The sequence below is a fragment of the Phocoena phocoena genome, chromosome 5, assembly GCF_963924675.1.
Source record: "Phocoena phocoena chromosome 5, mPhoPho1.1, whole genome shotgun sequence".
Lineage (NCBI taxonomy): Eukaryota > Metazoa > Chordata > Mammalia > Artiodactyla > Phocoenidae > Phocoena > Phocoena phocoena.
This window is the reverse complement of record NC_089223.1, coordinates 88,872,428-88,897,684: the sequence shown is the minus strand read 5'-3', so window position 1 is coordinate 88,897,684 and position 25,257 is coordinate 88,872,428. Positions and strand designations below refer to the sequence as shown.

At 38.0% G+C, this 25,257-nt stretch overlaps 1 protein-coding gene across 3 annotated transcripts in view; it reads right to left on the bottom strand.

Annotated features, from left to right (window-relative positions):
• PPARGC1A (PPARG coactivator 1 alpha) overlaps nucleotides 1-25,257 on the bottom strand; it is a 296,593-nt gene that overhangs the window by 20,258 nt on the left and 251,078 nt on the right. For all 3 annotated transcript variants that reach the window (XM_065877552.1, XM_065877554.1, XM_065877555.1), the window contains exons 3-7: nucleotides 17,163-17,357; nucleotides 15,195-15,317; nucleotides 14,128-14,332; nucleotides 9,927-9,972; nucleotides 9,744-9,817 (exon numbers count right to left, since the gene is read on the bottom strand). In XM_065877552.1, coding sequence (XP_065733624.1) covers nucleotides 9,744-9,817; nucleotides 9,927-9,972; nucleotides 14,128-14,332; nucleotides 15,195-15,317; nucleotides 17,163-17,357 — 643 coding nt within the window. The remainder of the gene's footprint in view (nucleotides 1-9,743; nucleotides 9,818-9,926; nucleotides 9,973-14,127; nucleotides 14,333-15,194; nucleotides 15,318-17,162; nucleotides 17,358-25,257) is intronic.

The following is a 25,257-nucleotide window of genomic DNA, read 5'->3' as shown; positions in this document are numbered from 1 at the left end:
GGGGTAATTTTTACTTTTCCAATAATTTACTGCCAGGATCACTCACTTACCAGATATTGCTATATTTTCACACTTATCTTTTTGAATGTGAATTATATCTTGTCTCTCCAGACAGATGAGAAGCTCTCAGTGGAATATTGCTCGGGCTTATTTTTGCAAAATGTTTCACTCATTTTTATTTTTCTAGATCCTCCTTTACTAGTAGGTGTCCCATTTCAGTGGCCCACGGATCACTTGGGAAGCTGGTCAAATATTTTTAATGGCACGGTTCATAGACCACTTATGGAGAGCCACTATCCCGCCGTGTCTATGTGGCACCTTGCCTTGATCTCAGGTAGATATATTTTGACTGACATTCTAGACTTATAAAAAGAAACCCTAAACTTCAGAAACACCAAATTAGGCCACTATTAAAGAGAGACTAGTTCTAAAAATAGCTCAGCTATCTAGGGATTTTAAATATAGAAATTCTTTTTCGTCTTGAACATTTGAAACCCTTGTCCTAGTACCTAAGCTCATTATCGCTTAAATAACCGATTCTCAAGTTGCTCTTGGGAGCGCTAACACATGATTAGAGTTTCTTGGCGTTAAAAACAAAGCCTTTTACTTCCTTTTCATTTTAGATGGCCTGTGGCAATTAAACAGACTTTCACTCAGCACCTACTATGTGCTGAATATTCCACCAAATGCTGGCATTTCAGGGATTCTTTCTTCAGAGATCATTCTTTAAAATCTGCAGTAAGTACAGATTTTCTTGTGTATCTGCTTAAAACTTATAGAAACACCCTGAGATAACCAGATATACCCTGTGAGTGAAAATATCAGGGCTAGAAATTTCAGACGGCCCTGCTCATTAAATAATACTCACTTAGTAGATGGAAGTTATTTTAGGATTAGTGAGTCGGTGGGCAGGGAAAAATAATTCAGATCATTCCCTAACCTTTTGACTGTTTACTGAAACTTCTTTAATCCGAGGAGAATACCCCAGAGCAAGACTGAGACATCTTAAGGATCACGAGACTGCGTGTCACCAGTGCCTCATTGAAAATCCAGATAGGGTTGAGACCCAGAGTAAGACAAAACAAAGCAAAACAAAAGTTTAAGAAGCGGGGCTTCCCTGGTGGCGCAGTGGTTGAGAGTCCGCCTGCCGATGCATGGGACGGGAGTTTGTGCCCCGGTCTGGGAAGATCCCACATGCCGCGGAGCGACCGGGCCCATGAGCCATGGCCGCTGAGCCTGCGCATCCGGAGCCTGCGCATCCGGAGCCTGTGCTCCGCAACGGAAGAGGCCACAACAGTGAGAGGCCCGCGTACCGCAAAAAAATAAAATAATAATAAATAAATAAATAAATAAAAGTGTAAGAAGCTTTTTTTTTTTTAGGAGCTGTGCCCGGGACAGGGAACCCTTAGCTGCACCTGAACTAATTAGATTTCTCTAACCCCATCTCCTCCACCCAGAATGTTTTCCCCTGCGGTAGAAGGGCAGTCAATAATCAATTCCTCAACCCCACTACCTTTGTCATCTTCCCACTAATTGCCGGACTCTCAATTTCAGCCCACAAGCCTACATCAACCAGGCTAATGCCTCCCATAACCTCCGGATTATTTCCTGCGTGTTGATTTTCTGGGGAATGTGTACATTTTGGTGTTGACAGTACAAGGTATATTCCATGCTCTCTCTTGAACTTAGCAGGTTTTGACAGATTTATGTGAGGACAGATGGCCATTACAGGCTGAAGGCTGACAAGAGGCAGTTCAGAACATTGTTAACACACTTGCACAAACTCTCAGCAGTGCAGCACTGTGCAGAATGTAATTCAGACTATAGCTTTTTTATTGCTGCCTATTTTCTTTTGTCAGAAGAGCCTGCTGTGCAGAGCAACAAATGGCTGCTATTACCCAGAATGTAATGGGTGTCAGACAAGTCACGTAACACAAACAATCAAGAGTATGTAGGTCATATTTCAACGGAGCACAACCTTAGCAATATTTATGATTACTGCATTGAAATGTGCTCTATAATAAACAAGTACCTCTACATCACTCACACTTCTGCACTTCTGCACAGCAAATCTGGGGGAAGTGGTACACACTCTCCCACACTCTCCAGTTATCTTTTTAAACAGCCCTTTAAAAAAAAAAAGTCAGAGACAAGTTTGGTTTGGTTTTGTGTTTCATTAATGTGCTATAAAACGATTTCCTTTGAGGAGTTCTCTTTTGGGTTGATGTGTTTAATCGAATGACTGATAAATGGCAAGTCTTCTGCTCTGTATTCTGTGCTCCACTATCCAGCCAATGACTTCAGCAAGATCTTTCTTAATAGTTTACACAGTTTTACAGTTTACATTTCACACAACCTCCTGCTAAATCTGTGACTCGCTTTGGAGTTTGACAGTGGGATTTTTCTTATGTCACATGCCAGTTCTAAGATTTCTCAAGGAAAGACACCGAGAAGATGATTTTCTAATTTGCTTAAAAACTCACCAAAAAAGGAGGACTGGGCAAAGAGAGGAGAGTGACTTGATTTCTACTCACATATTTTTGGCCTCAAGAACTTGGAGTGGGTGTCAAGGGAGCATAGGAAGGACTGATACTCAATCAGTATGAACTGTTACTGCTATCATTGTTAAAATATTTTGTTGATAAAAGCTCCTCCAGTGCTCTCTCTTCACCCCTAACTTCCCCAGGACTCACTGGATCTCCACAAAAGCCAGCAACCAAAGTGTTAACCCCTGACACAGAAGGGTCTCCCACACCTCGCTCTGGTACCGAGGCTGGCATGTCCCCTCTGACTGATGGAGCCCCCGCCTTTCCTGCTTTTTAAGGATTTCCTGTATCAGCTCTGAGAACTGGGGAACAAACTCACCGCACAGAAAAGCTTCAGAACATTCCTATGACATGTGTCTAGTGCCCCAACTCTTGCTCATGGAAGATGAAGCTGTTATTCATTGGCCCTCAGGCACTTTCCCACAGAGCTGGGCCAGGAGAGGGGGTCCGGGTGAGGGAGGGAGGAGTCTGGCTTTCCAGGTGTCTCCCACCAAACCCCAGAAGTTGATATGGGAGAGAAAACTGCTTTGCTATCCTTGGCTTGCAAGACATTGGATAGTACCATTTCCAGAAAAGAAAACTGAGGTGTTTTTCAGACGCTGAGCCAAGAAGAATGAGATTAAAAATAGAAAATGAGGGATATGAAATATGGAAGAAATATGGAAGAAATTCCTGTCAGGACGAGTTGCAAAACACTGGAGTGGGCTGTAAAGAGAATTTGCTGGGTCTCCCTTTCTTGGCTTCTTCAGCCACAGGAATGGATTATATGACCTGTCAAAATCACTTTCTGGTTCTCTGTCACTGTGGCTTTCTGTTAAAACTACCAACTACTATTCCTATTTTGCTTTGGTCTATTTCCCCACGGGTAAGTCGCATACAAAAGATGTATATACCAAAAGGGTACAGCAAATTTATGCTGTTTGTCCATATACCATCCAGCGAAATCAGCTTTGAAATGGGAAGTCCAAAAATGACAATACAAGACTCCACATAAAAGAATAAGAAATTACTCAGTGATGGGTTAACGAGCTGGGTTTTTTAAGTGCAAGTCTACTGAAGTGCAATTTCAATAACTGCCGATTTAAACCAAATCCACCATCATGAAAACCATGGGGAAAATATACATATCGATGGAGGAAAGCATTGCTAAGACCTCGTGAGTTAGGGTGACGAGAGTGCTGATGATTTTGTCCTTATTTTCCTAATTAGTTTTAAAATAGTTATATTTATTCTTATTACTTTTACAGTAATAAAAATAAAACATTTATATATACATATACGTGTGTGTGTGTATATATATATATATATATATATATATATACACACACACATATACATATATATGTATGTACATGTAAATAAATGTATATAAATAAAAGTTTGGGGGTTCCTAATCAAATTCCTTCATGTCCTGTGGTTAAAACCATCACCTTGTTGAGTTGACATTGCTTTGCCATTCCCATTTCAGAAGCAAAAAGTCTAGCACTCTGAACATCTCCATATGCAATGGATTTAAAAGCCTTCTGCCAAAAGAGCATTCTCTTTTCTCTCATCTTGCTTTACTAACAGCTATTTTGAAATCAAATTAGTTTTTACACCTGTAAAAGAGAAGCATTTTTTTTATCAGCTAAAATGAGCTACTTTAGGACAATCACAAAGTCAGACCAGCTGGTGATACTTAATAAAGCAAACTTCCTATCTCATCCCTCCTGTTTCCCAAAGACTCTGCAGATGGGGCAGAGGGATTATTCTTGAGGTCTTAGAATTTTGTTGACTCTTCACGTTTTCACTTAAATGTTTGGAAATTTTCCCTAAAATTTGTAAAATTAAATAAAGAAGACACCAGAAAGTCCTGGGCAACAGCTTGATCCATGTCCTCTGTTGCAACCAAAGGCATTAAGCGTGTATACGAAGGATCAACAAATCAACAACCTGAATGCTGTTCGCACCCTGTCCACCCTTCTGCTGCACTGACGGCAGACATTACTAACTGATCATGACATTCCCACCGAGTACAGACTTGGCCTTAGATCCTTCTAAACACAATGCTTCTGGCAGCCAATACCAATCAATGACACTTGGCAAGTGAAATAAAACCTATTTAACATAACAGATGTCCACTACTATCTTTAAAATTCAGGCATCAGGAAAGAGACATAATCTCTAGTTAGACTTGCTTTGAACCCAGGGTCCACCACAGACCTAGAATCAACATATAGCTTTTTCCTTCACAATTAAATGGACAGTCAAAAAATAATACATGTGGGGCTTCCCTGGTGGCGCCGTGGTTGAGAGTTCGCCTGCAGATGCAGGGAACGCGGGTTCGTGCCCCGGTCCGGGAAGATCCCACATGCCGCGGAACGGCTGCGCACGGGAGCCGTGGCCACTGAGCCTGCGCGTCCGGAGCCTGAGGCCCGCGTACCGCAAAAAAATAAATAAATAAATAAAAATAATACATGTGAAGTGCCTATTAGTGAATGTCTAGCCTCTAGGATTTGTAGTAACAGCAGAAGTACCTGTTGTTGAGAGAATGAATGCCCAAGAGGAGATTTTTCTACCTTGATTTGGTAAATCCCAGCCCCACACCAAAAGCAGTATATGTTCAATTTCATGGGGAATTAGGGGAATTTAACCACAAAAGAGAATACATAACTTCATACATGAGAGTGCTAAAGAAGAGCTAGTACAAAGGCCAATAAAAGGAACCAGGTAAAAGGTAGTCAAAAGTTGAAAAGGTGAGCAGGAAGGTACAATAACCTCCAGAAATGAATTTGATGTAAAATTAGTAATTAAATAGCTAATAGTTATTGAACACATATGCTGTCACTGGACTAAGCTTTTTTCATGTTTTATATCATTTAATCCTCACAGTGACTCAATGAGATGCAGGTAACTGTCATCAGCTTCATTTGATACATAAGCTTCCTGAGTCTTACAGAATTTATAAATTGACCAAAGGCCTTACAGCTAGATGGGGGTAGATCCAGAATTTAAACTTGGGTTTGTCCAATATCAGAGCCAAGGTTTTGCACAGCTTCACTAAACTGTGCTGTCTGTTTTTTAAAAAATCACAATAGACTACTTTCATTTGGAGATTTGCAGCTTTTAAAGTATCTTAGTTCAGGTAGTATCACGAAATTGCCAATTTTTTTGGTATGTCAAAAATGTTGAATACTGGCAATTTTATGTTTCAATTTACAGTACAGTATCTTCTGCTCCATCAATATCTTCTCTCCTTTCCACCCACACACTTAAAAATCAGATGCAAATATTTTTCTCCCTTAAGGCACCCCAAGTCAGTGGAGCGCTCAATTTCCTCCAAACTCCTTTCCACAGATCAACTCTGTCACTCACTGCCTAATGGTATTGCCTTAATGCTTCCTTCAGTCCTGAACTGTCTCTACAATTCTTTTCAATCTTTTGCACAATCATGGTATTTAACTTGAAGCCATGTTACAGGGTTCCCTATGAAAGCTTATTTTCTCCCTTTGGTGATTCTCCTGAGGCACAATCAGCGTTTGTCATATCCTCCAAACGCTACTACACAACAAATTTTACTGAAGACGTTTAGTGGGGATGGAGGTCATGAACATTACACATTGTCTAGCACTTCAAACACACAATAGCTTTATCAAAAAAAAAAAAACCCTCTTCTCCCCCAATCTCCTCCTCCCTATACCATCCTCTGAGCAGGTTTCAAACTTCTCCTTCTAGCCACCTTCTACAGCCTCCAAGTTCTTCTTCATCCCTTGATTTTCCTGTAGCTCGAATTCCCTTCTTGCATGTAATGCAATTTGGCCATACATCAGCTTGTGTAATGTGTATCTGCACTCATTACCACCATGCTCAACAAATGAAAAACAACCTCTGCGCCCACCTTCTTTCGAAAGTAGCAAAACATTATAAACAGTAAATAATATTTTCCCTTCATGCTACTTGGACAATACGTGTTATTTTCCCAACTGACTATAAGCCCACATCTTAAAAACAAGAATATTTATTTAGCACCTACTATGAGCCAAGTACAATAGTCCATGCATGGTTTGCATGGATTAGTCTCTATGTCTTTTTTTTTTTTTTTTTTGCGGTACGCGGGCCTCTCACTGCTGCGGCCTCTCCCGTTGCGGAGCACAGGCTCTGGATGCGCAGGCTCAGCGGCCATGGCTCACGGGCCTAGCTGCTCCACGGCATGTGGGATCTTCCCGGACCGGGGCACGAACCCGTGTCCCCTGCATCGGCAGGTGGACTCTCAACCACTGCGCCACCAGGGAAGCCCAGTCTCTATGTCTTATGCTTGATAAATATTCCCCAAGATCTACAGTGTTGCAAGCATAGAGCAGGTATTATATATGCTATATATGTTGGTAAATTGATTTCCATTGTACTCAATAATCTTTCAAAGCACTAATAAAAATGGGTTTAAACTAGTAAGATGAATTCTGGTTCACCAACAGAAATAAATCCACTGTATATATTTTTGGATGCTAGGTATTTTTTTAAAAAGTATCTTCTATAAATTCTCAACAGTGTAGCCTATTAACCTTTCAAATGTATAACTAAATTATTTAAAATTAGGTCAGTAAGAGAAATAATAAAACTTCTGACAAGAAGAAAATAAAAATAAGTGCTTTTTTGTAACACCATCATCTTATGAGTACAAGGAACGCAATTTAAATGATGTTATACACATAAATGAGCAAAATATTTTAAAAACGAAGATACCCAATGCTAGCAAGGATGTAATAAAGCAAATATATCCACATAGTGATAATAGGACTATAAGTGGAAACATCTCTTTTGGAAAGCAATGGGGCAATATGTATCAGAAGCCCCCAAGATATTTATATCCTTATATTCGTATTAATAACTACTAGTAATTCATTTTGAGAAAAATAAGATTTAAAAAATTTATGAACAAAGATTTCCACTGCAGTGCTATTTCAAAATGGTAACACTTTAAAACAACCTAAATGTGTAACAAAGAAGTATAATTAAATTTTGATACATTTTTGATGCACCTACTCAAACTAATGTTATACAGCACACTAAGAAAAGCCTGATAATAAAGGGTCTGTGATGATATAAAACTTCCTTATTAAAATGTTAACTGAAAAATCAGAATGCAAAATTATGTATATACAAAATGATCACAGATGTAAAAATATCCATAGAAAACAATTTAGAACTATACACAATTTTTCCACTAGTTTGTATTTTTGACATTTTTTATAGTAAGCTTATGTTATTTATAATCAGAGAAAAATTAAAAAAAGGTTTCTTTAATGGAAAGCTTGGTATCAGTATACACAGTGGAAGCTTTCTCAAACCTCTCTAAACCAAAGCAACTTACACCTACAGCCATCCTAAACACTCCTAGTTAATAGATTCCTTTCAGCTGGTTGTTACTATAGCCAAGGTAATGTATTTTCCCAAATCCACTAATGTCCATTGTACTGGTGACTGAAATTATGTCAGATAATAAAATATTACATAACTGAATGAAATATTAGTAAGGAAAGTTTTTTCTATTAAAAGACCCGATAAAGGTATATTACTAAAAGAAGGGCTGTCAACTTAGTTGTAGGTGGATGGTATGGGAAAACATAAGGAATTATGATTATGATTTATGTTTAAAAAATCATAAAAACCTAGAATGATTCTGCACTCAGACTACCACACAAATACCCTTAATTATTTTCCTTCAAAAAGCAAGAAACGAAACGTGAATACCATCTTTGATGCATTATTAGTGAAGTTTGTGCCAGAAGATGAATGGATCCCTAGTTAGTACATTTAAGTTCAGTGCAAAGGTCTCTCTGTCTTATACCAAAAATTTTATATTTGAATGTGTAATTTGTATGTTTTAAGCAAAAGTAAAATGATTAAACTGTGTATACTTCAATCAACTTTTTAGATAAAACCACCAAATACTCACTCATTGGTCGGACAAGAAGGCCTCTACTGCACATAATACATGCACACAAAAGTTACTTATGATCACATGTGTAATTGTAATTTATTTGAGAAATGATGTTATATATATTCTTTATATGTGAATACATGTGTGTACATGTATTATTATATAACGATATATTTATACTTGTATACGCACATATAAAATATATATAAATACCATGAAATTAACTGCTCTACTGCTTGACCAAATCATGCAATAGACCTTTCATAAGGAAGTAATTTAGCAAACTCAAAGGGTGAAATTAAACCTAGTAACAGTGTCCACGGTGTGTGTAGGCACCATAGTTCTGGTTGAAAGCATTTGTTTAACTTACTGTTCCTTTACCCTTATCAGCAATGGCCAAAGCCTAGCAACTTCTTGTACAGACATCCTCAGATTCACTTTCTGGTGGGGTTCAAGTGCCTAAACCTAGGCACTTACTGCAAAGGCACCATTTGCAGCCAACTCAGAAGTCTGCCTAGAAACTCTGGATTTGTAAGTTTCTCAGGGGTTAGTTCAAGTTTTTAAAGCTTCTTCCTCTTCAGAATGTGAAGTAAGACTGGCCAAATAAATTAAGAGGTCCAAACGGTGAAGGAAATTGCTCTTGTTTAAAATATATAAGAACATTTTGTTTTGGTGAATGGACATATTTTCATTTTTTTCCTTTACTGGAAAGATATAAAAATGGTAACATATATAGGAGAGCATTACACTGCTGAGTACAATGGTGATTAAGAAAATATTTCAAGTGAAGTATTGATAATTTAGTAAACCTGAGTTCAAACCTTTGCTCTTTGTTTTCTAGCTCTGCAATCTTGGGCAAGTTACTTAACATCTCTGAACCTTATTTTCTCATCTTAAAAATGAAAAATACTACCACCATCTTCATGAGGTCATTATGAAATTAGCTAAAACCACTTATACGCTTGGCATATCTATTGAGTGGAAGACCAATAAATGTTAATTTCTCCTCCTACTCAAGTTTTAGTGTCTTAATCGGAAATAGGTTTATTTGTGGATCCAAATCAATGATATATATCAGAGGGTCTGGCCCAGGTGTGACACACAATAAATGTCTCCTCCTAAAAAAATAAACAACTGAAAATATTTATAGATAACTTCTTATCCAATGTTGTTTGTACTCTGTGAATTTCACTAATCACATAGAGAATATACTCTAATATATATTTCACATACAGACTCACCCACACAAAAAGATTCAAGTGAAATGTAAGGCTTACCTGCAGTTCCAGAGAGTTCCACACTTAAGGTTCGTTCAATAGTCTTGTTCTCAAATGGGGAACCCTTGGGGTCACTGGAAGATATGGCACATTTATAAAAACAAACTGAAATGGAGTTGCTGTAGCCAAATGTATTAGAACCCCCTTCCCTTTCTGAAAATGGTTACATTTCATAATACTTACTTTGGTGACTCTGGGGTCAGAGGAAGAGATAAAGTTGTTGGTTTGGCTAAAGGAAAAAAAAGGAAACTAATTATGAAATATTGAGAGTTTTTCAGATTTGTTTTCTTTCTACAAGTCAAGTTGGGAACTGGAAACTGGAAAGCTAAAGTAAGGAAGTCCCTGAATATTGGATCAAACTCAGACAACAGTCCATTACGCTAAAACAAATTCCAAACAACATTTGCATCAGTAAACTATCATTTGAAAACACATACGAAAACAGAATTTTCCCCAAAATGTAGCATCCCTGTTAAGGATACAAAATTTGCATCAGACCATCAGAGAGAAATAATGTTTTCTATTTTAATTTGGAATATAGTACACGGTTTGTTTAGGCAAGAAAACAGCAGAGTAACTACAAGACGACAGAACGTTATGAATATTCAGCTGATTTTTCTCCTAAAATGTATAATTTTATATCTAGCCCTGAGAACAGGTTATTTCTATGAGGCCAAAGCTCACTCAAGAACTATTCTATTCACTGAAAATTAAGTGAGAGATTATGGCAAATTGTGGACACTGACCCAGATAGTTTAAAAGGCCTTCAGATCCCCAAATCTGATAGACAACTAAAGGGAAACTACTGTTTATCAGTTGAGAGACCTATAGACTTGCAAAGAGAGCTCATCTACTTCTTTTTCTGCTTCCTAAATCTTACCCTCCTACAGGAGGCATTTCCCAGTTATGAAGGGTGGAGTAAGAATCTTCTTCTCACTCCAAAATTTCAATTGCTTCTCCTTGGCAGTCTTGTCTTTTGAACAGAAGGAGGGGAAAACATGATGAGAAACGTACTTGGGATATACGTCCACATATTATGTATATATATGCTTATCTATAAAGATATTTTTATATGTATGTAGATTTTGTCAATTTTTTCTCATTAAAATAACTACTTTCAAAAGGTCAAGAGGTAGTCATTTATGTAATGAAAATCATGGACTTGAAACCAAAAAGGTCTTTAGTATAAACTTTCTTATTTTATGGATGAAAAACCTGAGACCTAAGATGCTGCATGATATTTCCAGGGCCATAAAACTAGTTACTGGCAGAGTCGGGCCCTGAATATGTTTTCTTTCCCCTATTATCAAAAGGAATTGCATTCAATAGATATTAAAGGAAATTAATCAACACCAGTAATTAAGGCCCTTTGAAATGTGAAAATACTATTTATGTCCAAATTAGGTTGAAATTAGGTACTTTACTTGGACAAATAGTATTTACATATACAAGTAGTATTTACATAGTATTTAATTTGTAGATTTAGATTTCATTTTTAAACAATTGAATGGTTTATCATCTATCCAATATGCATCCAGAATTATGAAGCTCGTGCTGTCTTGTGCAAATTAGGTACATTGACTGATTGGCTTTTTCACATATACCAATAAATGAACTGATTTGACATTAACTTTTAATATGTCTGACATAATGAGCCTTTCAAAAAGAAGACACTTATGTAGGAACTTTACCAACTTCTATGGTGCTCAACTAATAATTAAGATAACACACACAGGTTCTATACAAAATATCACCAGGTATGAATATGTGCTATGTCACAAAATAATGTACATTGAAAATCAGTCACTGAAATTCCAGTTTTCAAGGTGTGGGGTAGCCTATCTGGAATGCTCAAAGGAAGATCCCCCAAATTCTGATCGTTAGGTAAAAGTAAGGCCTATGGCAATGGAAGGAAAGGAACAGGAAGTGGTCATATTTCGTGGGACAAAATGCAAACAGGAAATGAGGGTCACAGGAAGGGTACAGCTCCAAAGCACATCCAGAATCTAATCCCAAAATAATTCCACGTTCACAAAAACTACCACTAGAGGAGCTTTGATTTGGTTTACTGGAAGTTTAATCCACACTGTTCCAATGACTGGTAGACCAGAGGCTCTAAGATCCTTGAGGACAGGAATGAATCTTTTTCATGAAGATCATGATATCTTTGATGAATGACTGATATCTTTGATGAATGAATCAATAAATGAATAAATGGGACCATACAATCGCCAAAGTCCAGACCATTATCCCAGGGAAGTGAAAAGAACTGGACCCTACAATGGTACAGAGAGCACACGTGAAGCTCCGTGCAAAAAAATGACAATATGTTCAATAAGGTAACCTCAGAAAATCCTCTTAGTTATTGTTTCTAATTGTTCATATATTTTCTACATTAAAATTTTGAATAATAATTTAAATAATCCCTGAAACTCAGCATTTATTTCCTGTTGTTTATTAACAGCCAGCCATGTTTGCATGTTTATTTTCTTTTAGACCTCTAGTAACTACAGGAATTTTTTGTTTTCTTGGTTGTTGTTGTTTAACAAGCTTTGTTCTATTCTGGGATATACTTCTGATGCCCCACCACAGACATATACCTTAAAAAAAAAAAACTACATACAGCAGGTTTTATCTAAAGTGTATGTCCTTCATAGGCCAATTTAGTTCTTCACTGCCATGGTTTGTAACAGATTACAATAATATTTAGTGGTACATGGATTGACAAAATTAATAAACCCTCAAAATCCAAAAGGACCAAGTAAAATTAAAAAAAAAAAAAAAAAAAAAAAGACAAAAATCCCCCCACTTTAAAACATGTGCTGCTGGACTATGTTTACTGACTACAGGGTTCCAGCAAGTTTGGGGCTTCAAATTCAGCTCCAGAAAATGAACATATGACCAGGACCATGTGGGGAGTAGCCCAGTGAATTCTTCATTTCAGGTCACCCACTAGAATCCCACAGCATGTCTGGTTCTGCACTGAGAAAACTGTTCCAGCGCATGCATGCGAGAGGCCAATCAGGGTGCAGCAAACTGAGAGACTGTGGCCCATTTTGATAAATATATTTCCTTGAACTGACAGAAAGGGATGGACAGTGATTTTTGAGATATCCACCAGGGAAAATCTAATTGAGAGCCAATTAAAAATATTAAAGGAATATGAAAATCCTGGGTTTATGGTGAGGTAGGGATGAGAGAGGGAAATTCAAAACACTGGAAAAGAAAAGATGTATTAAAAGCAGCAGCAACAGCATACCTGTATGAAATAATCATGGTTCAAAACAGGGATCAGGGGCTACCACTCTGCAGCTGGAAGGGGAATTGGGGAAACAAAAGGGAAAAAAAAAAGAGGTGGATGTTTATAACTGCTATTTTAGAATGTGTCTACTTCCACTACAAAGTCAGAGGTACAGATAATGTGGAAGTTAAATATTTTAAAGCAACGGCAACTTTCTATGGGCTCTCGTTGGGCCTCTACAATTAGAATATTTTGAAGGAAGACGAAAGAAAGAAAGAAAGAAAGAAAGAAAGAAAGAAAGAATGAAAGAAAGAGAGAGAGAGAGAGAGAAAGAAAGAAAGGAAGGAAGGAAGGAAGGAAGGAAGGAAGGAAGGAAGGAAGGAAGGAAGAAAGAAAGAAACAAAGAAACAAAGAAAGGAAAGAAAGAAAGAAAATTTATCTTTGCTAAGACAGACATTCCCCAAATCACCCTGATCTGCCTCAGAAGTATCAGCCTTCTAGTAACGTACGGGGACAATAAAAATCACCCCAGATGTTTAGTGTAATATAAGCTTATATTTTTTAAATAGAAAGCAAATTTTTAAAATATCCAGGAATTTCCAAATCCTTATTTACAAAATAAAATTTGTGAGTATACCACGTAGTCTAAAACAAGAAGAATGCACATGATAAATGAGAGACTGCATAAATACTAGTTACTATTTCATAAGGGATAGACAGCAAGCAAATCAACAGTGCCTCATTTTTTTTTCCATTATTGGAAGGGAAAAAATAAAAGCTCTTTCATGAATTGGCTAGCCCAGCTTGCTCAGAACTTCAGTTATCTCAGCAATTCAGAGATTCCTACAAACCTCATCAGATGTTGCAATTCCCTCTACACCACCCCTGGCTCCCCACCCGGCTAACATTTCAGGTGCCTTCTGGTGATTGTGAATTAGGCTGCATTTCAGCTAAATAGGGTATGTTCAACCTGTGTCCAAGGAAGGATGTTTTTTCCCCCCAGTTATCATAAAGTGCTGAGTTCTCTTTCAAGAGAGACACCGATGGAACAGAAGCCCGAAGGTTGGGTATCCTCAGCCCCGTGTAGGCTTGCCCTGCCCTCTGTGCCCTCACCAGCAGCTTGTGTTTGGGTCCACAGCCTACCTTGTAAATGTTGTGACTGAGATTGTGTGTGGACCTTCTTTTTGGAGGTGCATTTGTCTCTGCTGCTGTTCCGGTTCTCTGTGGGTTTGGTGTGAGGAGGGTCATCATTTGTGGTCAGATACTTGAGAAGCTCCGAGCAGGGACGCCTTTGTGGCTTTTGCTGTTGACAAATGCTCTTCGCTTTATTGCTCCATGAATTCTCGGTCTTAAAAACAAGGCATAAAGAAAGCTAAAATTGGTGAACTGAACCTTATCAGAATGGATATAGGTTTTCTGAAGAGATGAGATTTTCAATGAAGTGTTCAGTCTAAGTGTACTAGATCTATGAGCTGTGAATAATTGTTTGCAGAACAAGGAAAGAAAATTACATTTAAAATTCCTAAATGACATTTATGCAGCTTTTTATTTCATTTCTCCTACATTTCAGTGTTCCTACTCAGCAACATGTAACTAACAAGACCCTACAGAGCCTTTACTGTGAGTAAAAAAAAAAAAAAAAAAAAAAGCCGGTTTAAACCTTAATTTGCCACTGATTGCCAGAGCCCAGTATTCACAATTCTCTCAAGTACCCCTTAACGCTCCGTTTTCACTCACAGTGAATGGCAAGACAAACATTGTTTAATACAGCCCGCTAACCAAATTATGTCATTCCAGCATTCCATGCAATTAATGGCAGAGATAGATCTTTTGTGGTGATTCCAGAGCAATCTTTCTCAGGTTAGACAGCTGGCAAAATGGCAATCCAGCATCTTAAAGTCACTCATAGATGATACCGGACTATCAGCAAATTTTATCTGCCCACGCTGCTGCGTGTATTAATAAAGTAGGCAAGAAGTAAGAACTGTCGTTTCAACCGTCCAAAGACAAAGCGTTGATGAACTCTTCCTAGTTTAAAATAGCTAGAGTATTGCTTTTGGACACCCATTTCGTAATCTGTTTCACCATTAGGAAGCCGCTGCAGGATTCCAGCTGAATTAACACATAGAAACCTATTGTTTATTTTATAGCTTTAAGCCAAAGTCCCTTGTGACTTCCCCTCCTGTATTAAAAAAACTTTACATTTGTACCTTAACAACTGCAGGGTTTGTTCTGATCCTGTGATTATGGTTTGCATGGTTGTGGGTACTGAGGCCACTGCATTCATTATAACTTAGCTGAGTGTTGGCTGGTGCCAGTAAGAGCTTCTTAAGCTGGAAACATATCAAGGAAGAGAGAAAGCAAGAAACGTTAGGCATCTTTTCAGCGTTAGAATAAGCTGTTGAAATTTTAAACTTAAAATTAATTAATTTTAATTACAAAAATGAATTCACTCTCATCATAGCACACCTTAGCACAACAGCACTAAGGAAACATTTTTAAAAAGTAAGAAAAAGTTTGGCATTACACTACAAACTGTAAAAGTGTTACCTTCTCCTACATTTGAGACTTAGTAGTATCTACTTTAATTTTTCTTTTAGATAAAGTAAGCCAGAAGAATCTTCCTAAAAGGATTTCCAAATACCTATGAGGTGAGAAAAGCTGCTTTACTAAATGAAGACTAGGGGATTTGGGGGTGGGGGTGGGGGTGGGGTGGGGTGTATATTTCCCCCTCAATAATCCAAATGAATCAAGGGGCAATAAAGAAAAGATTCTGTGATGTTTTGAATCATGTTTCACCATCAAGTGTAAAACACTACTGATTCAAATAATATTTCGGATAAAAGAGTGGCTTTCACTAAAAAGAATTTTTAAGTAGGTAGAGTCCTGGCCTGTAGATCAAGAGATCTGGGTTCTGGCTTAGGCGAAGCATTTCTTCTCTTTTGACGTCTTTCTCTTCATTTGACTTACTGGCCTTCCAGGACCTCCCTGATGGGTTATGTAGTATGACTCCGAGTCAACAGCCCCTCCCAACTGAAACCACTGTGTGGATGAAAATCATTGGGTATCCACGTAAAGAAATCAATCAGAGTCTTAGGCAGCAAAGCCAATGACACTGGCACATGGAAAAATTGGGGAATACATATGTTGCCACTGCTTATGAGATATTCTCCTCTAAACCAGAAATCTCAAACTGCAAAGGCGTATAAGTAGGGTCTCCATAGGTTTACATGGAATGCTTTCAACATACAGAAACTTAGAGACGGGAGAGAAACAACACCTAAACGGCAGGCCAAAGCACACTTATTAAAGTTTGCAGGATGGCATTCCATAATTTACATTGCATGCTTTTACATCAGATTTATGGCAAATGACAAATGGCTACCATAGCTGAGAAGGTAAACTGTGTCTTAGAACTAATAAAATCCTGGTCGAGTACTGCACTGAAAAGAAAATTCACTCTTCATTGCCAATAAATCTACTCTTCATTGCCTACCATAAATTTAGGTAACTTAGGTGGCAAATGTGCTATTATTTTCCAGTCTTCATAAGAATTATGGATCCAAAGCCTTGAAATACTGCATACTCTTTGATCTACCTTCTATTTCTAAAATAATATGCATGAGAATAAAACTACAAATACGTCAATTATCATACAATTTATGATGGTGAAAAAAAACCAGGAAAAAGACTAAATATCCCCACCATAAGGGATTGCCTAATAAATTAGTTCATCTCCAAACAATAAAATACTATGCAACCATTCAAAATTATGCATCTATTTAAAATTCATGAACATGTTCATGATATATCTTAAAACAAGAGATTTCAATAATTTTTGATACTAGAGATTATTTGAAATTACAGGTGAATTTTTTGTCTATTCTCTTTCGTTGTCTATATTTTCTAAGTTTCTAACCACAAACATCAATAATACTAAGATATAAAAAACCTACAAAAGGTAGTTTTAAAAAACTGCAGTGAGACCACATGAAGACTGTATTATCAACATTTTTCAACACAGAATCACAGAATTTGCAACTCCGAGTGTGCTTCGGGATTATTTTGGCATCAGTCTAAATGAAAAATCCAAACCTTATTGTTACTACATCATACCCACGCAGCGGGTAGCCAGAGGCAAACTCCAATTCCTGTTAAACAGTAGGAAGGGTTCTTACCAGAGACGGCTCTTCTGTCTCCTGAGGCGGAGGGGTGCCATCAGGCATGGAGGAAGGACTAGCCTCATTCTCGGTGGTCACATCTCCATCCGTCAGTGCATCAAATGAGGGTAATCCGTCTTCATCCACAGGGAGACTGTCCAGTGTCTCTGTGAGGACTGCTAGCAAGTTTGCCTCATTCTCTTCATCTATCTTCTGCAAAAAACAGTAAAACAGAAGTCATGAGTTAGTTTACATTGGGAGATGAGTAATCTATTAATCAGCATAGGCTGAATATGTTTACCCAAATGAGTATGTGATACATGAAATTTGGAACATCCGTGCCAGAACACAAGATCATGTCTTCCTTAAATTCCAAATCCCTTTTGGTCTGAATCACGCAATCAATTAATACCTTTAGTGTACCAATCTCTGATTGTTGAGCTGTCCAATTTAGCTATTTATTGTGTCGGTGTTAACACTGCTAAATACGATTCTGTCTTGTTCACAGTCATTTTCCGTATATTTATGTCTTGTTTCCTTAACTAAAAGAGAAGATTTAGAGAATCTCAGGGCTTGAGAGCATTTTAATTATCATCTATTGCATCTTCAGATATAGTGTTTCAATCTCCTGTACAGCATACCCACCAAAATGTTTAGATAACCCTCTGTTTGGACACCACTACAAACTGAAACTGTACCAAGAAAAACTATACACTTCCATGGTTTCAATTATAATCTCATCACTGAACACTCCACAGTCATTTATTTCTCTCCCTGACATCTCTCCCAACTTTAGTCATAAATCTATAACTGCCTACTGGACATTTCTACCTGATAAGAGCTCCCTCATCTCAAAATCCAAACTTAGGACCTTTCGTGGAAAAAAACCCAAAAAAACAAAAACAAAACCAAAAAACTTGCTGTTTCTCTTGACTTTCTGGGTTTGGATAACAATTCTTCAGACCCTAAACTCTGGAACCACCTTGAGTCCTCTGTACCTGGCCAGTCACTAGGTAGAGCCTTACTTTGTAACATCTCTTGAATGCATTCACTTCTTGTGACCAGGGGTACTTTCTAGGGCAACGTCGCCTCTAACGGGGGCTCTTGCAAACATGGTTTAACTCATTTTCCTACCTGCCACACTCATTTCCACCAACACATCCTTGGAAAGCTCATCTTCAGTTATTCATTGCACAAATATTTTTGAACACCTACTGTATGTCAGGGCCATGTTAAGTGTTGGAGACACAAGGAGAAACAAGACAAAACTCTGCCCCTCTGAGAAACTACCAGGGGAAGGAAAGAATCTGTAAACAATTTATTATAAAAGAGAATATTCATTTATTTCAGCACTCTGTAAAAAAAAACTCAAGATCTTCCAAACTGGAGCTCATACCCCTTGTCTATAGGTCAATGTGCTATATTCTTATGTACCTGGGCAACCAATGTCAATGCTGGGCATACAGTAGACAGTCATTGATTACTTGCTGAATAATTCATTGATCTGCATTTTTTTTACCTAAAATATATGTTGTGTAGGTCACTTTCTTTCCCTTCTTTTAGCACTTCACGTTGTCCAACCTGACCTGCTTCATAAGTCATTTTTTTAAGTTCTGTACGCTATGACATTAACAATATCAGCTAAATTATCCCACACAGATTCTATTACAAAATACACCTAAACTGCTGACATCTAACAAAGCCAGCAGTGCCACACTTCCTTTCTCTCTAGCACTGAACTCCAGTTAATTGACCTGACAAAATTACAAGAATCACAGAATAAGACAGCTAATCAGAAAATCAAATTGTATTACTAGAGAAATTAGGCAGGCGTTTATCATGTATACATTCTATTTTCACATAAAAATTGCTTTCCCTCCTTACTGATGATTCTCCAATCCAGGAGTAAAACTATGAACGTCTTTCTGTTTTGGATTCAAGAAGGCAAGAAGAGCCATAGATACTCATGGTAAACTTTATTTGGCACTTTTAACATTTGTTTCCATCTCCTTAATGGCCCTGTACTTGACCTTGTGAGTCAAGTAGTTTGGGGAACACAGTGTGGAGTAACAATTCGAGGAGTTTTTAGACTAGTGCAGGTGGTAGACCCTAATCAGAAGGGGTGAAATGTTAACTTCAAAATTGCACCACTTCCTTCCATAAACTGGTCAATCCTTTAAAATCCAAATTGCTCAATTCAATAACAAGACTTTACTGAGCATCCCCCTCACCCTCAACTCTTCTGGACTCTGTCCATGTGACCTTAATAATAAAGATACTGAAATAATTTGCTCCTATTTTCTGCAGAGGATCATAATCTGGTATCCAAAGATGCCAACCTCTCCCTTTTAATTTTGATTTCGATTCTCCCACGTACCAAAAACCAAATTCAGGTTATTAAACTATTATGAATAAAAGTTATATTTAAATGAAATACATATTATTTTAAATCATCTTAAAATATATAAATGAAATATATATTATTTTAAATCATTTCAAAATCATCTCAAAATCAGATTTACACTAATATAAGTATCCCCATATTGCCTAATAAATATAATCTTTGAAAATGTCTCAAGCACACACATGCGTGCTTACACACACACATGCACACACACACACAAGCACACGCACAAGCACTTTCAATAAGTTGGACATTTTTTCCAGGTATCCCAGTTTTCAGAAAGGCTTACTTCACTGAAGTTCAAAAAGAGCTCAGGAAAAATAGTTAAGCATGTTTACCAGTAAGTGAGTAATTTTGTTTACTCTGATTTAAATTTTGCATTTGGCTTCCCAGCAATACTACAAGCCCCTATTTGCTTTCAATCACATAATACGATAGTGTCTTAGTTCTATCCCTAGTGTAAACAAATGACGATAATTCCAATCAAGTCAAAATGACAAAGAACACTTAAATTAACTAGTTTTCTTCAGTTCCTTTAATAAGCCTGGGTGAGTGTACACCAAACACAATGGCAGAAATACTGGAGCTTGATAATGTCATAATTAATTTACAAGACCTGATTAAACCACCAACTATTTAAAGTCTCCTCTCTCCTGAAACCACCATGGGAGGGGAGGGTTTGTGGAATGGAAGACTGGCATTGGGGGGGGGAGGGAGGGGGGAGGGGGAGAGGGGGGGAGGGGGAGAGAGGAGGGGAGGGGGAGGGGGAGGGGGAGGGGGAAGGGCAGGCTGGTCTTAAATCAGTATGGAACAGTGGGACTGTAATCATTATTTACAGGCAGTGTCCATTAGAAATAATTATTAAACCTTTTTATTATCATCCTTGTGTATGTGTGACTCAGAGAGGTGCTCCAAGACCATTTGTTTTAATAAAGTTGCTCTTGAATTAAGGTAGAAACGAATGCTATGATTTCAAAATCTCTGTTTTCTTTCATCATAGCACACTGGGAAGAAAGTTTGATGACACTTCTGTGTTGAAGCTCAACAGATATTCGTACATGTAAAGTTGAGTGAACACTGTCCCTCATTCTGACGATTTCAATTAATTTGGCATGAGTTTCAACAATCGAACACCCCAGAGAAGGCAACGCATGTGACCAAAAGAACTCAAACAATTAATGTCACTTTCCATTATTGCTTCGGTCCCAATTTACAGAGCAAATAAATGAAAGTCACCGCAGACAAAGCCCACTGGCCTACTAACACGTGTCTGTTCACAGGGCATGGAAATACATGAGTCAGGAAAAATGCCATTGCAAGATAACCCTTCCAAGACTCGGCTCTGATACTGCTTTCTAATTGTTCAAAATAACTGTTTTTATAAAAATATACTAATTAGCTCCATGTAAGTTAGGAAAAGAAAAGCAGAGTGGTGAAAAAGAGAGAGCAGATCACCAATTGGGTGGTGATCTACAGCTACACAAACAGCTCAGTCTCCTCTGGGGGCAGAAAGGCAGAAGTAAGGTTGCGAAGCAGACAAGGAACATTTCCATGTGGAGCTCTGTGGCTATCAAGCTGCATTTCCCACGATGGGTTTCAACCTTGGCCTCTCCTTACATAAAGGAAGTCCACTGTTATTCTTCTGACCTAAATAAAGGTCCTTGTGACTCTAACACTTCAATCTCTAAGGGCTCTCCAGGAATAAAGAAGGCATAGCAACAAAAACTCACTCAAGGTGTAAAGAATTTCCAGTGACAGATACACATACACATACACATACATGTATACTAACAAACCACAATTTAGAATGTGCAACAAATCGGAAGCCGTATTGTGTCCTTAATAAACGATAGTTCAGAGCAGTCAATAAAACCAGAAGATTCATTACCTCTCTTTGGAACTGTTGGGTCCCTATATGAATTGCACTAAGTGTGATATAATTCAAAAGGTACAGCTGAAGGAAGGTAGATTCAGCCCCTTCACACGCCCCAAGTCACCTCAAGATTGAAATTTGGGATCCAGTGTATAATATCTGGGCCTTGCTCCTTTGTGAGCAGTTGGCAAAAGGATCTTCCAACCAGTTACACATGGTGGGGTAGACAATGCATTCAACTCACCCAAATGCACACAGAGTGAATAAATCCACTAAATTAAGGAGGAGGTGGGGGACTCTGAGATGCTGACGCCTGAAAGGAGAAACACAGAGTGCAAAACTGCATGAAGTATCCCAAAGATTTTTAATGCAGACTATCTGGAAGGACCATGCCCTGCTTATGATAGTAATTTTTTCCACATCTTGTAGAATTGCAATTATACTCTGCATCTCTAGGTTCTTACACTCCCTTGATCTCTGTTTGATAAAAATAGTTTAATAGCCATTTAATCACAGCTTCATTATCTTAGCTCTCTTAATGCGAATTAGGCCAGGAGAATTCATGCCTCCTCATTAGTCAAATCATCAATAAGAAGGAAACAGTGGGGTCTTCTTAGCATTCATTAATCAGTTTCAATACCTTAGGGGCTGTTTACTCTGAGATCAATCTGTGTGAGAGGTCCCTTAACCTCTCTGAGCCTCTATTGTTTTACTATGTAAAATTTCAAGTTATCTCCCGAATTCCTATTACAGAATTTTTCTGCACTCATGAGTAATAAGGAGGAAAAAAAAAAGAGTTGATAAACGCCTGAGAATTCTTAAAGAAGGTGCTCAATAAACATCTCCTGTATATGCCCATCATCTTGATTACCTGTATTTGAACTTCATTCTTTGAGCACGTTCTACTGCTGACTCTTAGCACTGGGCCAGCTTCCTCCCAACTTCCCAGCATGCCTTGGGCTTCCTTCTTGCCCCATCCTGCTGATTTGGAAGCAGCTAATGAAGACAAAATTAACTCCTACTTTAAGTGAGGTCTAATTAAGAAGGGAATTCTGCTAGAGTAACATCTGGTAATGTATTCTGAAGCCAAATATAAATGACATTTTTGGATTATCCACTATATTGGATTATTTGTTCCAATAGATCCCACCAGGAGTTGAAATAAATAAATAAGAAAGTGAATTTTATGATAGATTCAGGGGCTCAGATAAGGAATACAACTGATCATAGGCGTCCCTTTCCCGAATCACCATATATAAAGTGCTGTACCACCGTTTCATGCACGAAAAGGCAAAAAATGTTTGCATGTATCAAGGTTGGTTTTGATGTATAAAGTTTGATTCAAGATTTGCAAGAAGCTGAATTCAAAATAAAGAAAAAATTTTTCTTCTGAAATGAAATAAAAAATAACAATTCAGATTAAACCCCTGAAATAGAATTTGAGGTTTTAAGTTTTTTTAAAAACCATTTTAATGAGGACAGATAACACTTCACTAATTGTTTATCGCACATGTCTGCTCTGAGTAGTCTGAGTCTTTGCTGAAGACGTTGTTAAATATTTTGAATACTATTTTCAAACAATTCTCTTTCCTTCTTTCTTCTCTTTCTCTCCTTGAATGCTCTACAATCCACTGTGGTTTTTCTTGTTTTACTTACACCCAGGCATGGGTAACAACAGCATGTCTGTCCACCTTCTCACACTCCAAATCGGGCAGAATCCCCACACAGCACTTCTTATAGGTTGCTAACTCCTACCCCATTCCATAGGAAGAGCCTCTAAAACACTCCACTAACTTTTTGCTTAGCATATGGAATAAAGGGCTTTGAAAATGGGATGGTCACTTGAAGGCAGAAAAAAAAAAAACTTAAGAAATCTCAAGCATATATGTCCAGCAGAAAAATAATCAAGACAGTAAAGACCACCTTACATCATATCATACATTTCTTATAAAAAATACTTTTTCATCTATTCATTTCTTACAAATACCCCAAAAGTTAGCTTATTCCTCTATTTTATTCCCAGGAGAGATCCAATGAGTACATTAGGCGCCACTGTATTTGCCCTGTCAGATGCCCGAGTTGCTGGTTGTACAATAGAGTGGCTAACAGAAAGAACACAAATTTAAATTTCACCGTCTAGGCAACTCCCCATGAAACTACAGGCTACTTAAAATATCGTGTATGTAAATGTGTCTACACACATCACACCCCTCAACACATATAAGTCTGCATTTCAAGGACATATTTAAAATAGAATCTATGTATATGTGCCTCTCAATCTCTTGAGTGTATTCTACATATTCAATTGCCATTGACTGTGTAAGTGTATAATCAGTGCATGTATTTTTCCTCCCATTTATCCACTCTAACTGAAGAAAGCAATGAAGAAAAACTGAAGATAACTCGTGCAAAAATAAAATAAAATAAGGATCAAGCGGAAATAAATACAAGCAAAACTGAAGGATTCCCTCCATAGATATATTTACCTGTGGGAGTCCATTTCATTCCCGTTAACACTTAACGCTCCTATTTAAGCGGGCATAAAATTTAGGTTCACATCTGTACTTAGGCTCTATACTAACTTATTAGCTTATATCACACACTCATGAGTTAATAAGCATGTCCTGAACATATGGAGTCCATTATTCTGAAAAGGTCACATGAGCCAAAAGTGTAAATACAGAAGTTCAAGAGAAAGGCCTAAGAAAATCCTGGTTGATGCACTCAAAATGAGCTAGTTAAGGGGTGGGTGGGGGAGATGTTTCACGTCTATTCCTCACACTATAAAGAGGAAGCAACTGGGTTGTGCCATCAAACAGGAGGCTTAATAGACCTGAAAAGAGCCAGTAAGGCATTCCATTTGTCCTCAAGTTTAAACCAAGAGAGAAACTGGGCAGGTTATAAGAACACCAGACTAGAAGTCAAGAGGATGGATCCTAGTCCCATTTGGACCACCAGCTATCTGTATGGCTTAAGTCAAACAACTCAATTCCGGCTGCCCTGCACATGCTAGAATGATCATTCTATAGGCTCCCAACTGGCTTCCTGTTTTCATTCTTGCCACTTGCCACCCCATCCCAATAGTCCATTCTCAACCCAGAAGACAGTGATCCTGATAAAACTTGAGTCTTATCTTGCCTCAGTTTTGACCACACCCTCCATGGCTTCCCATGTCTCTAAGAGTAAGAGTCAAAGTTCTAAGAGTGACCTACTAGGCTAGGATCACCATATAATTTATCATCCAAGCCAGAACACTTTTGAGAGTGACTGGGAATAATCAACAATCAACCACTGGGGGCTTAACCCAGACTACTGCAGGCTAACTGAGATGCATTGTTGGTTGCCCTATATTAGACCTATATCCTCTGATGCTCTCAACACCCCTATTTATCAGGCTGAATCCTTTCCAAACACTCTGAGCTCCTTACTAGATCACAAAAATGCCAGGCATTCCTCTGCCCCAAGGCTCTGCACCTGCCGTTTCCCCTTTCTAGAAGGAGCTTCTGCCAGAAGGCCACATGGCTTGCCCCCTTTATCCCCTTATTTACTCAGATGTTACCTTCTCAGTGAGACCCTCCTAACTACTCCAAACACAGTCTATCCACCTTCCTGGTTTATTTTTCCCTTTGAAACTTACTGCTTAACTGAAACTTAACTCAGTATATATTTTAATGACAATTGTTCATGGTCTGTGTAAAATAGAAGCCCTGCAAGGTCCATCTGATCGCTGGTTAAAACATGTGACGTATAGTAGAAGCTTAATTAAAATGAATCAGTAATAACTAACAAGTCTAATCAGTTCTAAGAGTATAATGCGACTTTTCATCCTCTTTTTG